The sequence below is a fragment of the Eriocheir sinensis genome, chromosome 31, assembly GCF_024679095.1.
Source record: "Eriocheir sinensis breed Jianghai 21 chromosome 31, ASM2467909v1, whole genome shotgun sequence".
Taxonomy (NCBI): Eukaryota; Metazoa; Arthropoda; class Malacostraca; order Decapoda; family Varunidae; genus Eriocheir; species Eriocheir sinensis.
The window spans coordinates 1,127,135-1,141,889 of record NC_066539.1 but is presented as its reverse complement, the minus strand read 5'-3'; the positions used below and the strand labels follow the sequence as shown (position 1 = coordinate 1,141,889).

At 42.3% G+C, this 14,755-nt stretch overlaps 1 protein-coding gene across 3 annotated transcripts in view; it reads right to left on the bottom strand.

Moving 5' to 3' along the window:
* The window catches only part of LOC127005781 (conserved oligomeric Golgi complex subunit 7-like), a 119,793-nt gene that overhangs the window by 26,244 nt on the left and 78,794 nt on the right, over positions 1-14,755 (bottom strand). For all 3 annotated transcript variants that reach the window (XM_050874883.1, XM_050874880.1, XM_050874881.1), the window contains 3 exons: positions 13,999-14,099; positions 13,655-13,823; positions 8,521-8,691 (listed from right to left, as the gene is read on the bottom strand). In XM_050874883.1, coding sequence (XP_050730840.1) covers positions 8,521-8,691; positions 13,655-13,823; positions 13,999-14,099 — 441 coding nt within the window. The remainder of the gene's footprint in view (positions 1-8,520; positions 8,692-13,654; positions 13,824-13,998; positions 14,100-14,755) is intronic.

The window sequence follows — 14,755 nt, the reverse complement described above, 5'->3', positions numbered from 1 at the left end:
AATCTTTTCCATGCTTTGTCTCTTTTTTCTTTTGCCTTAGCACACCTTGCATTAAACCAGTCCTTTTTTCCCTTTTCTTTAGGTCTGTATTCTGGTACAAACTTCTTAACCCCTGTTTTATACGCCTCCATGAAAATATCATACTTTTCTTGCACTTCACTTGTTCCCATTAGCTCCTCCCAGTCCAGCTCTCCATAATATTTCCACGTCTGCCTTCCAATAGTTTAACCTGTTTCTTTTATGTGATTCATCCTCTTCACTTCCTTCCTCCTCCGTTTCTATCTCTATTAGTGTGGCATTTCACTACCTGGATGGGGACATGATGAAGAAAATAATAACAATATTGATTAGACCAAAGTTAGAGTATACATCATTAGTTTGGTCACCCCACAAGAAAAAGGACATAAGGAAACTTGAAAGGATTAAAAAAAATAGCAACTAAGATGGTACAGTACCAGAACTATCAAGTCTGTCATACGAGACTGGATTGGGGGAGCTGGGGCTACCAACACTTTTTTTTTTTTTACAACAAAGGAGACAGCTCAGGGGCACAAAAAAAATAGAAAAAAAAAAAAAAAAACCCCGCTACTCGCTGCTCCCAAAAAAGAATCAAAAGAGGCGGCCGAAAGAAAGGTCAATTTCGGGAGGAGAGGTGTCCTGATACCCTCCTTTTGAAAGAGTTCAGGTCGTAGGCAGGAGGAAATACAGATGAAGGAAGATTGTTCCAGAGTTTACCAGCGTGAGGGATGACAGAGTGAGGATGCTGGTTAACTCTTGCATAAGGGGTTTGGACAGTATAGGGATGAGCATAAGTAAAAAGTCGTGTGCAGCGGGGCTGCGGGAGGGGAGAGAGGCATGCAGTTAGCAAGTTCAGAAGAGCAGTCAGCGTGGAAATATCGATAAAAGATAGAAAGAGAGGCAACATCGCGGCGGAATTTAAGAGGTAGAAGACTATCAGTATGAGGAGGAGAGCTGATGAGACGAAGAGCCTTAGACTCCACTCTGTCCAGAAGAGCTGTGTGAGTGGAGCCTCCCCACACGTGAGATGCATACTCCATACAAGGGTGGACAAGGCCCCTGTATATGGATAGCAACTGCGCGGGGGAGAAGAACTGGCGGAGACGATACAGGACGCGCAACCCCGAGGAAGCTGATTTAGCGAGTGAGGAGATGTGAAGTTTCCAGTTGAGATTTTGAGTTAAGGATAGACCGAGGATGTTTAGTGTTGAAGACGGTGACAGCTGAGTGTTGTCGAAGAATAGGGGATAGGTGTTTGGAAGATTGTGTCGAGTTGATAGGTGGAGAAATTGAGTTTTTGAGGCATTGAAGGACACAAGGTTACTTTTGCCCCAATCGGAAATGATAGCAAGGTCTGAGGTTAAGCATTCTGCAGCCTCCAGTCTGGAGTTGTGTACTTCTTGTTGAGAGGGTCTTCTACTGAAAGAAGTTGAATAATGCAGAGTGGAGTTGTCGGCGTATGAGTGGACAGGACAGTTTGTTATGGAAAGAAGATCATTGATGAATAACAGGAAGAGAGTGGGTGATAGGACAGAGCCCTGTGGAACGCCACTGTTGATAGGTTAAGGGGAAGAGCAGTGACCGTCTACCACCGCAGAGATAGAACGGCCGGAAAGGAAACTGGAGATAAAGGAACAGAGAGAGGGATAGAATCCGAAAGAGGGCAGTTTAGAAAGCAAAGACTGGTGCCAGACTCTATCAAAGGCTTTCAATATGTCTAGCGCAACAGAGAAAGTTTCACCGAAACGGCTAAGAAGGAAGAGAGAGAGGTGACCTGATTGCGTCATACATACAGGCATACAAGTGGAATGGACATGTTGGATAGAAATGATTTTAATCAAGATGGAAGAGAGGAGGCAACTAAGAGGACACAGTAAGAAATTGAGGAAGGAGTTTTGTTTGAAAGACATAAAGAAGTACAGTTTTCCATACAGGAGTGTGAATACATAGAATGGATTAAATTAAGACTATTGAATTAGGCAGTGTCAAACAGCGTGTGTCACCTTGCGGCATGGCCTTGAGGTGGGAATTATCAGAACGACACTGAAGCCATGGTGCACACATCTTCTACGCTCCACGATGTCTGACGTTTGGATAGATAAAGATTTTTGGATCAGTTTTAGAGATCTGTACAAGGGCCATTCATGTTTGTCATTCATTTGTTCATTCATGTCATCGCTGCGGCGGTGGGGCTCAGAGTGACGGCCGCTGCCCAGTATTCCGTGAGGCCACCTCATAGTGTGTATGCTTCATCCAGCCGACGATGCTCCGCCCACTTTCGGCCGCTGGACAGGCCGCATCGTATAGTGTGTGTCCGCCTTAAGAGCTATCAGGGGTATTTTAGCCAGTATATGAGCCGAGTGGCTTAAGATTACTCAATCCAAACAAAAAAAATAAATAAATAAAAAAAAAAATAAATAAATAAATAAATAAATAAATAAATAAATAAATAAAAAATCCTGAAAGTGTTCGACTTATCTGGCTTATTTGGGTCAGACTTAACCCTTTCATTGCTAAGCGCTCGCAACGAGACTATCCCTCAGGCGCACTCGGGCACCCCAGCAGGGGAAGGGGATCTCTTTTAACTGCTATATTTCAAGAAATATTCATCACAGTTACAAAACAGAAACTCCATTGGAAAGAGGAGGCCAAGATCTATAAGATTCGGTTATGTAAACCTCTCCTGCGAACGTACAGACACGTTCAGGGGGTGTTTTTTGCTGTGAGTGCGACTGGCGCTCGCAGCGAGCTTTTAGAACCACCAGCAAGTGACGCTAGTGCTCGCTCTTTTAACCGCTGTATCTCAAAAACTATTCATCACAGCTAAAAAACAAAAACACCATTGGAAAGAGGAGGCCAAGATCTATACAATTCAGTAATGTAAGCCTCTCCTTCGAAAGTACAGGCACATTCAGGGGGTGTTGCCTGTGAAGACGTACATTTATACGTGCGTGACGGTTTGCTGTAAGGCAACTACTGTAGATCTCTTGATGATGGGGTGCTGGCAGGGCAGTATTGCTAACTGCAAAATTTACAACTATTTGGTCAAAATATCAGTCATGTGATAAGTGAAGCTATGCAAAAATGTTGCTATATTGGTCAACAATTAACATCCATCAGTTGCTTGTCCGTAGATTTGCCGTGCTGGGCTGACATGATTTTCCACCAAATTTAGTGAAGAACCCACTTGATTGGCAATCCTGTGTTGTGAGAATTAGTGTTGGAACACTCTCATACGCGGGAGATTTGAGTGCGGCTGGAGGCCGCAGCGAGCGTTTAGCGCCACCAGCAAATACGCCTAACGCCTGCTGCAAGCGTTTAGCAATGAAAGGGTTAAGCGGGGTTTACTGTAGTAATAGTAGACATAGTAGTGGTAGTGGTTGTGTGGTAGTATTGATAGTAGTAGTATTTGTAGTAGTAGTAGTGGCAGTAGTAGTAGTAGTAGTAGTAGTAGTGGTAGAAGTACAGGTAACTCTCGATTTACGCGAGTTTGGTTTACGCGTTTTTGAAATAACGCGGGGTCCAAAATCCCCCCCCCAAAAAAAAAAAATTTACACGTTTTTTCCACTTATACGCGATATTTTATGGAGTGGCCACCAGATGTCTCACGCAACTGGACTCACATAGCGCCACGGCCACACAGCAGAGCTCAGTTCTTCCCGCGCGCCACTTGAACAACAATACAGTACCCACGCTGCCACGCTACTCAACAATAGGGGTGGGCAGTTACCGGTACTAACGGTACTAGCTATATGGTACAGTACCGGTACCAGACTGCTCGGTACCGGTACCAATACTAGCTAGCCACTCATGGTGTCCCTCATTTTTTTCCTCACACGAGTGAGTCTGAGACTGAGTGCCTTAGTGGATATCTCGGTGATATGGATATTCTCTCTCTCTCTCTCTCTCTCTCTCTCTCTCTCTCTCTCTCTCTCTCTCTCTCTCTCTCTCTCCACTGAATGAAGTGAATAAGCATATTATTCCCACCATCACTCGTAGGTTATGACAGAGAACTAGGCAAGACACAATTCACACGTTTCTGGTGACACGCGCCATGCAGCTGTTTGCTGTATGGGTGTGGTTGTGTGGTTTGTAAACAATGCAAATGGCGGCCTGGCTGGTATTGCGCGAAATATCTCCTCGTACAAGACTCATGATGTACAGTTTCTGATATCATATTTACCCCATTATTCTCACTAATATTAATAATTAATAATGAACACATGGATATTTTTTCCAATATGATTTTTTATGTAGCTTGTACTGCTCCTTAGTTATACAATCAAGCCACCTGTGACATCAAGATCAAGATCATACATATGGCGCCCAACGGAAAAACGGGATAACAGCAAGGCATGGGCAATCCTCCATCGATTTTTGTATAGTAGTTATTAGATCGCCCTGTATTCTATGGTAACATATTATAAGACAGCTACGGACTATGAAGGATTATATACAATGATAAAGGTAAGTTTGCCGTTGTTATTGGATAAGACAAAAAATAGACCCTTAAAAACACCCCAAAGAAGAAAAAAATCATTAAAAATTTGTACATTCGGCGTACAAGGCGCAGGGCTAAACTTTCAGGCATTTTTTTGAGAAAAAGGTGCGCGCTATACGCTGAAAAATACGGTATTTATTTTTCGACAGAAACCTACCTCTTGTTTGATTTACATTGTTTTTTATTTACGCGACCTCTCCAAGAACGCAATACTCGCATAAATCGAGAGTTACCTGTAGTAGTAGTGGTAGAAGTAGAAGTAGTTGTAGTAGTAGTAGTAGTAGTAATGGTAGAAGTAGTAGTAGTGGTAGAAGTAGAAGTAGTAGTAGTAGTAGTAGTAGTAGTAGTAGTAGAAGTAGTAGAAGCAGTGGTGATGGCGATGTTTGTATTTTGCCTTTTTTTCTTCTCTATTATTATTATTATTATTATTATTATTATTATTATTATTATTATTATCATCATCATTATCAGTTTCCAAACTGTCTTTGATCAAAAACAGATTTCATTCAACACTGACTCAAAAACGACTGAATGCTTTGTCTATTATGTCAAGTGAAAATTATGTCACCTCCTCAATGACATTTGAAACCATCACTGAATGGTTTTCACAAGAGAAATCAAGAAAATGGGCATTGGTATAGCTGCTATAGGTACCTATGTACATAAGTATGGTATGTATGCTGCTAATACAGAATATAAAGATGATGAGAATCTGTATTAAATATATTGTATCATTAATTCATTCTGATGTTTCAATAAAATATGAAATTGTCCAGATCTTGCCTAATTTATTAAAAGGGGGGGGGCCCAAAACTGTGGGTGGCGTAGGGCCCAATGCAAGCTTAATCCGGGCCTGATGAGAAATGTACACGGTGCCCAAAAAGTGTAGTTTTTTATTCCACTGTGATATAGGAGATTCGCGATAGCCATTGCCGTGATATATGTGGGATACTTGTAGAGTATTTCAGATGCAGGACAATAGCAAATGCCATGAAGAAACAAGGAAAATAAAAGAAAATGGAAAGTCCACGTGTGGGGTGCTCGCCCTTTTATGGAAACCAATCAAATTTCTGCCTGGGGACACCTGCCCTTTAGGGGTTAATGTCTGCTAAAGTAAAAATGCAAAGTCTTGGTGGCCATTTGATTTTATATAATTTCACTTAGGTTTAAAGACAGACTGCCAGTCTGGACCACAGGGTCGATGTGATGACTGTGGTCTGAGTGTAAATGCATATGCCAATCTATGTAAATCTCTCTCTCTCTCTCTCTCTCTCTCTCTCTCTCTCTCTCTCTCTCTCTCTCTCTCTCTCTCTCTCTCTCTCTCTCTCACACACACACACACACACACACAGTCCATCCAGCTTTTCATTTTATCCTTTGGGCTGTTCTATGAGTGCCTTGGAAAACCTGGGAAAGGTAGTCTGTGGTAACTGGGATAGCACACCTGGTACACCTATATCCAGGGATAATGGCTTCAGGGCCAATGAGATGGAAATGAGAACTGAAACCATCTGCAGCTACGGTGTATACCCCCCTTTTACCTTTATCTTACTGTAAGGCATTGCACAGTCCCAAGATCCATATTTAATGGATGTTACTAGTTTTAATTTAATACCTATTGTTATACCAGGGGGGTATTTTTGAGTGTATTTATGTTGTTTGTGTGTGGGGGTGCTAGTTGGGGCACAGAGGGCTGTGTGATGGCGGCGTGGGGTGCATCGCGGTAGGGAGGAGGAAGCGAGCCACGCCGCAGAGAGGAAGAGTGGAGAGAGCTACCGCCTGGTTCACGACCTGTGAGTGGTGGTCTGGGGCTGAGGCACACCACTTGCCCGTGCTTGGAGTGTTGTGTGCGGGCCGGTGGTGTAACACTATGTTATGCACCTGATGCTAATATAAAAAGGCCTGCTATATGCTGCACCAACAAAAGAAAACAGAATGAAGGGCCAGAAGAGAGGTCAATTTTGGGTGGAGAGGTGTCTTATAACTCCTTTTGAAAGAGTTTAGGTCATAGGCAGAAAGAAATACAGGTAACTCGATTTACGCAAGTATTGTGTCCTTGAAGAGGTGGCGTAAATAAAAAACAATAAATCAAACAAGAGGTAGGTTTGTACCTTTATTGCCTACTGTATCACTCTGACTCCTCTCCCTCTCGTGATTCCTCCTCTGGCTGCCCTTCCCCTCATGGTAGTACAACAGTGAGGGTGTTGTTGTTGTTGAGTAGCGTGGCAGCGTGGGTACTGTATTGTTGTTCAAGTGGCATGCGGGAAGAACTGAGCTCAGCTGTGTGGCCGCAGCGCCATGTGAGTCCAGTTGCGTGAGACATCTGGTGGCCACTCCATAAAATATCGTGTATAAGTGAAAAAAAACGTGTAAATTAAACATTTCTTTGGATTTTGGACCCCGCATTATTTAAAAAACGCGTAAACCAAACTTGCGTAAATCGAGAGTTACCTGTACAGACAAAGGAAGACTGTTCTAGAGTTTTCCAGTGAAAGGGATAAAAGAATGAAGATGCTGATTGATTCTTGCATTAGGGATTTGGTCAGAATAGGGATGAGTAAGAGGGTCATGTGTCATGTGCAATGCCCCATTGCACATGCCACATGACCCTCTTGGGATGAGGGGAAGCATGCAGTTAGGAAGTTCAGAAGAGCAGTCAGCATGAAAATACTGATAGAAGATAGAAAGAGATGCAACACTGTGGCAGAATTTGAGGTAAAAGACTGCTAGTAAGAGGAATTAATCTAAAAAATAAATATCAACCCTTTCGCGGACCGTAAGTTTCCAATAAGTTTCTGTTCCACTCACCTTGCATTTCTCAGGCCCGACCGGCCCTTTTTTTGCCGCCGTGATACTCTACATTCCCAGACGTATTTTACCCTCACAGATATATCGTACCCCCAAAAATTTGGTATCAATGTCTTCATAAAGACTTGTACTAGAACATGCGCAAAAAAAAATAGAGGAAAATAAACAATACAAACTCATTTCAAGTCTCTGTATAGAGTATTGTAGACAATAAATCCTAAGTACCAACTCTTCCCCACTCGCTAGCTCGAAATTTTGTGGGCCAACTTTTTTTAGCCGAATATATGTTTCAAAGCAGAATTTAGTGAGGATTCTTATGGTATCCTCAAAATGCTAACACGCCTATTACAGGGGGGTCGTCTAATATGCGAGAATATGGGCGGTTCAAAGCCTCGCATATCGCAAATTCACATATTAGGAACCTTAAAAATCATGTAAATAATGGTATATGGGCGGTCAGCCACATTTTCCAATGTAATAAACTGCTTTTTCGAGTTCTTTGGAGGCGCCATAATAACAACAACAGCAACAACAATAGCCCACAGGCTAGCTTGCACACAGCACAGACACAGCTTGTGAGAGCAATGGCTGCTTTAGACGTACTGATGAAGAGAACACGTGGAGCCGTCTCACAGAGTAGAGTTGCCAGATTGCGCCATTGTTTATTTCCCTTCCTTCGGGAAGTGAGTAACAGCAAGTTCATTATTTGGTAGGAAATGGATGTTAGCGAAGTCGGGAACATGAAATGAATGAAAAAAAAACTTTTCTCTTACTACCGAGTCAAGTCACCGCTCCCACGTGCTCCACCCCCCAAGGGGGGGAGGGAGGGAGGAAGGAGGTCGCATATGAGGTGGTTCGCATATCAGGCGACCCCCCTGTAGTTCCAGAGTTACACCAAGAAAACTGTATGTTTTCCTTTCCCATCAGAGTAGGGTAACAACTAAAAATCGCTCCACGCTCCTCATCTACGCTCCTTAGAAAAGTTGCCATATGTTACCATAAAGAAACTTATCCTAACAAATGATGCTCCCAAATTTGACGAACTTTCACTGAAAACTTAATTTTCAATCAATTTTTTAAACTTTTATGACCGTTCCTCGTCATTGTGCGCCAGGACCTTTTTACCCTTGATGACGCGAGACGCGTTATTGTGCGCGAGAGGGTTAAAAGAAATATATTACACGGATACTTACCCACTACCTTCATAACTAAGTTCTTCAACTGGATTGTAGCTTGAGGTGAAAGAAGAAGATCTGGAGTTGGTGTGAAGGGGGTGACAGCATGCCAGGTGAACTTTGTAGCCACAGTAGTGAAGCGGGTAGCCAAGGAGTGTTCCATGCTCTCTATTGCCATCACTAATTCTCCTGAAAGTATGAAGTGCCATGTTGAGAAAGTGGTTTTCCTTGTACCTTGTCAAACAAATATTTAATTTGTGCAGTAGTAGAGGTTGCGAATCCTTTATCCGAAATTCCAAAATCCAGAAACCTCCAAAATCCAAAAGTTTTTTAATGTTGACATGACTTTTTTTTTTTTTTGCCACCTCATGTGTGGGGACACGAACTATATGAAGACTGTCAGGGTCAAGCACGTATGTCCCTCCTCGGAGGGACATACGTGCTTGACCACAGACCCTTGCTGGGTGACGGCTCATGAAGGGGAGGGGAGGATGCCGATGAACCGACTATCATCTGACGTCAGCCTAGCCGACCAAGTCGGTCTTTATACGAGGACTGACTTGTCTCTTTGTACAAGTCGAAGATGTGAGCGTGGGTTCTTTTTGTTTGCAGCAAGATGAGAGTGCTCAAAGTGGAAAACAATGGGAATAGAGTCTCAGTTAGGGGTGTCACCTTGAGCTAAAAAAAATAAGGAATGAAACATCCCATTCTCCAATACATAACGAATCCATATTTTAAGGAACAGATGGCAACCCTAAAATTTCTCCAGCCTGCCATGACTGACAGCCGCTACCCGCTGCTGGTGAAGGCAGGAGGAAGGGAGGAGGGATGTTACGAAGCATACTGTACACATATTTCAGGACGACCCTTGAAAAACATAATTTTATGGACTGGTTTTGTGGTTCACTGAAAAATGCACTCACTACAGTTTTAAAGTACTGAATTTTACCTGCTTAACCATTCAGAGAGCTAAATACAGAACAAATGGTGTACGTAAAGTTAGGTTTGATTAGTTTAAATTTATTCGGCACGCAGTGTGGGGGCGGCGGATATATGTAACGCATTGCAGGATGGGACATGGCAGAGGCAGTCCACTATACGCGGGTTGGTGTTGCAAGAAATACTTCCTTGCAGAAATAAGTTGTTCTGGTGTTCAATAAGAATGCACACTGGGGTAATGCTGATTGCTCTTCTGAACTTGCTAACTGCATGCCTCCCCCCTTCTCCTGTGGCCCTGCCGCACATGACTTTCTACTCATGCTCATCCCTATACTTTCCAAACCCCTTATACAAGAGTTAACCAGCATCTTCACTCTTTCATCCCTCACGCTGGTAAACTCTGGAACAATCTTCCTACATCTGTATTTCCTCCTGCCTACGACTTGAACTCTTTCAAAAGGAGGGTATCAGGTCACCTCTCCTCCTGAAATTGACCTCTCTTTCAGCCACCTCTTTTGGTTCTTTTTTAGGAGCAGCAAGTAGCGGGCTTTTTTTTTTATTATTGTTTCCTTTTATGTGCCCTTGAGCTGTCTCCTTTGTTGTAAAAAAAAAAAAAAAAAAAAAAAAAAAAAAAAAAAACAGCAGGAAAACATTAATTTGCCTGGTTTTGTTCTAGTTTGTCCACTTGTGACGTTTGTGAGCGGTGAATAAAATATAGAAACAGTGAGCAGGTTGAGCCTCTGTGAGCCGCATCTCTAAATCAGTAGGTAACCCTCTCGTGAATAATCCCCTATTTCAGTTTTCACTTTATTTAGATTCAAATAAAAAATATTCTGAAATTCGAAAAAATCTGAAATCCACAACACTTTTGGTCCCAGGAATTTTGGATAAGGGATTCTCAACCTGTAATATCATAACCTGTGAGGCTAATCATTGTATTTCTGCTGCAAAGGTACCATCGTGAGGATGAGTATGCTTTGAAAATACGTTGTTTCCCTGCTTTAGCTTTCTTGCCAATACAGGATGTAGTGGGTGGTTTTGAAGAGCTTGTTGATGATGATGATTTGCCTCAAGAACTTATTAATTACTTTGCTGTAAATTACATTGGTTCAGAGAAAGGTTGTGGTTCCCAGGTTTAAAATTGCTGGTTGGAATGTGCGTGACAGAGCCCTCCAAGATAAACCTCACACCAACAACAACTTGGAGGGCTTCCACAATGCCCTTCAAAGTTCTGTAATGCAAACCACCCTAACCTTTGGTGTCTTATCAAAGGACTGAAAAAGGAAGAAGTTCTTGCAAATGAGAAAAGGATTAAGTTTGAACAGTCTGGATCAGTATATAAGCCAACAACTGTTACTAAGAACATCAAAAGTCTCATTGAAAAATATGATCCAAATGAAAAGATTCGCTTCCTTCGTGCCGTGGCTCATACTTTAAAGTTATTTTAGATATTCTAGTTGTTCTCTTCTGAGTATTAATGGAGTTTCGTAACTAATGTGGTGAAAATACAGCCAAGGGAACGAATCACCCAAGGGGACCAATCCTCCAGGGATGAATAACCCAGGGGTGAATCAACCGGGACATTTCACCCGGGGACGAATCGCCCTCGCACCTTGATGAATAACAGGAAGAGAGTGGGTGATAGGACAGAGCCCTGTGGAATACCACTGTTGATAGGTTTAGGGGAAGAACAGTGACCGTCTACTACAGCGGAGATAGAACGGCCAGAAAGGAAACTGGAGATAAAGGAACAGAGAGAAGGATAAAAACCATAAGAGGGCAGTTTAGAAAGCAAAGACTTGTGCCAGACTCTATCAAAAGCTTTCGATATGTCTAGCGCAACTGAGAAAGTTTCATCGAAACGGCTAAGAAAGGATGAGCAAGATGATCACCAGTAGAACGCCCATTGCGGAACCCATACTGGCGATCAGATAGAAGGTCAGAAGTGGAAAGATGCTTTTGAATTTTCCGGTTAAGGATTGATTCAAAAGCTTTAGATAGACAGGAAAGTAAAGCTATTGGGCGGTAGTTTGAGGGATTGGAACGGTCACCCTTCTTAGGCACAGGCTGTACAAAGGCATACTTCCAGCAGGAAGGAAAGGTAGATGTTGATAGGCAGAGGCGAAAGAGTTTGACCAGGCAGGGTGTCAGCATGGAGGCACAGTTTTTAAGGACAATAGGAGGCACTCCATCAGGTCCATAAGCCTTCTGAGAGTTGAGGCCAGAGAGGGCATACAAAACATTATTTTTAAGAATCTTAATAACAGGCATAAAGGAGTCAGCGGGGGGATGAGTAGGAGGAATATGCCCAGAATCGTCCAGAGTGGAGTTGTTACAGAAAGTTTGAGCAAAGAGTTCAGCCTTAGAGATAGATGAGAGGGCGGTGCTGCCATCAGGGTTAAAAAGAGGAGGGAAAGAGGATGAAGTGAAATTTGAGGAGATATTTTTGGCTAGGTGCCAGAAGTCACGGGAAGAATTAGAAAAAGCAAGGTTTTGACATTTGCTATGGATGAAAGAGCTTTTGGTAAGTCAAAGAACAGATTTGGCACGATTCCGGGCGGAAATGTAAAGATCATGGTTAGCGGGAGTTCGAAGGCTCTGGTACCTTTTGTGAGCTGCCTCTCTATCTTTAATAGCACGAGAACAAGCGTGATTAAACCAAGGCTTTTTAGCATGAGGAGTAGAGAAAGAACGTGGAATGTATGCCTCCATTCCAGAGACAATCACCTCTGTGATGCGCTGGGCACACACAGAGGGGTCTCTCTCCTGGAAGCAGTAATCATTCCATGGGAAATTGGAAAAGTACATCCTCAGGTCGTCCCACCGAGCTGAAACAAAATGCCAGAAGCATCGCCTCTTTGGTGGGTCCAGAGGATGTACAGGAGCGATAGGACAGGATACAGAAATAAGGTTGTGATCAGAGGAGGCCAACGGAGAGAACAGTTTGACAGAGTAAGCAGAAGGGTTAGAGGTAAGGAAGAGGTCTAGTATGTTGGGCCGGTCTCCAAGACAGTCTGGATTATGCGTAGGGTGCTGAACCAACCAACCGCTCTAGATCGTTGAGGAGAGCAAAGTTGTAGGTTTGTTCACCAGGCTGGTCAGTGAAAGAGGATGAAAGCCAAAGCTGGTGGTGAACATTGAAATCTCCTAAGATAGAGATTTCAGAGAAGGGAGAGTGGGTAAAGATGTGCTCCACTTTAGAGTTCAAGTAGTCAAAGAATTTTACATAGTTAGTAGTTAGGTGAGAGATAAAAAGCACAGATGTATTTAGTAATAAAATGAAATTTCAGAAGTCAAGGTCGTGGGCACGAGAGCAAGTGATGTCATTGCGCACATAGACGCAACATTCAGCTTTGGATTGAAATTTAGGATAAAGATAGTAGGAGGGAACAGAGTAGAGATTGCTGTCAGTAGCCTCAGAAACCTGTGTTTCAGTGAGGAAGAGAAGGGGAGGTTTAGAGGAGAGATGGTGTTCCACAGAATGAAGCTTAGAACGAAGAACACGAATGTTGCCGAAATTGATAAGAAATAGGTTCGAGGAGTTATCAGGACACCTCTCAAGTCAGCAGCTGGAAGGGGAGTCCTCCCTGGGGTAGTTTGTGGTCCCCCGCCACCCCAGGCGGGGACTCCGAGGCACTGTTTTGGTGCGCCATTTTGAATTTCAAATTTTGGGAAAAGGTGTGTATGTTGAGTGAATGTAGTGTGGTGTGGAAAGAGAGAGGATCTGTCTTTAGAGAGCATGCTGAACTACTCTCTGGTGTTTATGGTGACCAAAAGTGTACTGTCAAATTACTATTGCAAGATTAGTTCATGTATTATAACCCGGTAGCAGTGGGGATCATGTTTCTTAATGGTCCCTCTAAGCGAGAAAAATGAGAAAAAATCATCACTCATACAAACCATTTCATAATATATATCAAAGCATTCATGATCAGATTATGTATCATCTATTTTGGGGGGTTTATATCATGGCACAAATTTGGCCTGTCGCTGCTACATGGTAAAGCCACAAATTTGGCCCGTCGCTGCCACTGGGATAAGGAGCATTTTAAATAAGTATGTGGCTGTTTTAGGTGGAAAACTATTAATGTTTAGTTTTACTGGAAGGGAAATGATTACCTAAGTTATGAGAGGGGTGATGTGGAAAAAAACACCATCTCATAAGTCTGGATGTGAGTGCTTAGTCTACTTAAAAATAATAATGTTGACAAACCTGCAGCTTGGATAAGGTTGAGGCAAATAGTAAATACAGTCCAGTCATCAATAATGGAAGACTTTTGCTTCTGTACATGTCGTGCAGCTTGGGCCAGACGAGCTGTGCACTGTTCTATATAGCTGGAGAGGGCCAAGACAAGACTAGGGAAGCTCCATCCATTGCTTAGCTGCAAATATACATAGCAATAATTATACTTGCATCATGTTTTAATGCATATCTATCATAGAGCCTTAGTAAGGGATGACAGTGATGACACAATCAACCATTAACCAAATAGGCCAACGATGTGATTTCATAAACAGTGTAAAATATAACTAATACCAATATTAGACAAAACATACCTGTATGCAACGCTCAGCAGCTGCTTCAGCCTGAGTGGGAATCTTACCACAGTATTCCCTCAGACGGCAGAGAGTCTCGGCCATGTCTTCCTTCACAATATCTGTTAAATAAATTTATTTAACATCAGCTGAACAATCATTCAAAATGTAACTTTTTTTACTTTTAACCCGGTAGCAGTGATGGGCCAAATTTGTGGCTTTACTGTGTAGCAGTGACGGGCCAAATTTGTGCCATGATTTAAACCCCCCAAAAAAGATGATACATAAACTGATCATAAATGCTTTGATATATATTATGAAGTGGTTTGTGTGAGGAGTGATTTTTTCTCATTTTTCTCGCTTGGAGGGACCATTAAGAAACATGATTCCCGCTGCAACCAGGTTAAGGAAAGGAAAACGTAGGGTGAGTCGGGGATGATCTGTACGATTTTTCTTCAAAAAGTTGAAAAAAAAAAAAAGTCAAAACTGAAAACTTTTTTACGCATGACAAAATATAACCTTTTAACTACACTGTGTATAAGGCATAACTCTGGAAACATTCTACAAGTAGGTGAAACATAGGCCAAAATTTTTTTTCTTCAAATTGTACAATCGTCCACAGATGGATGATCCGTACGGCTATAGTTATCGAAAAGTAGAAAATCATATAAAATTCAAATGAAGGTAAAGTTTCTTAATAGCAACAAAATTCCTTAACTGGACCCTAAATATGATTTTAAGGTAAGCTTCATTAATAATGATTATGTATAAGGTAAGA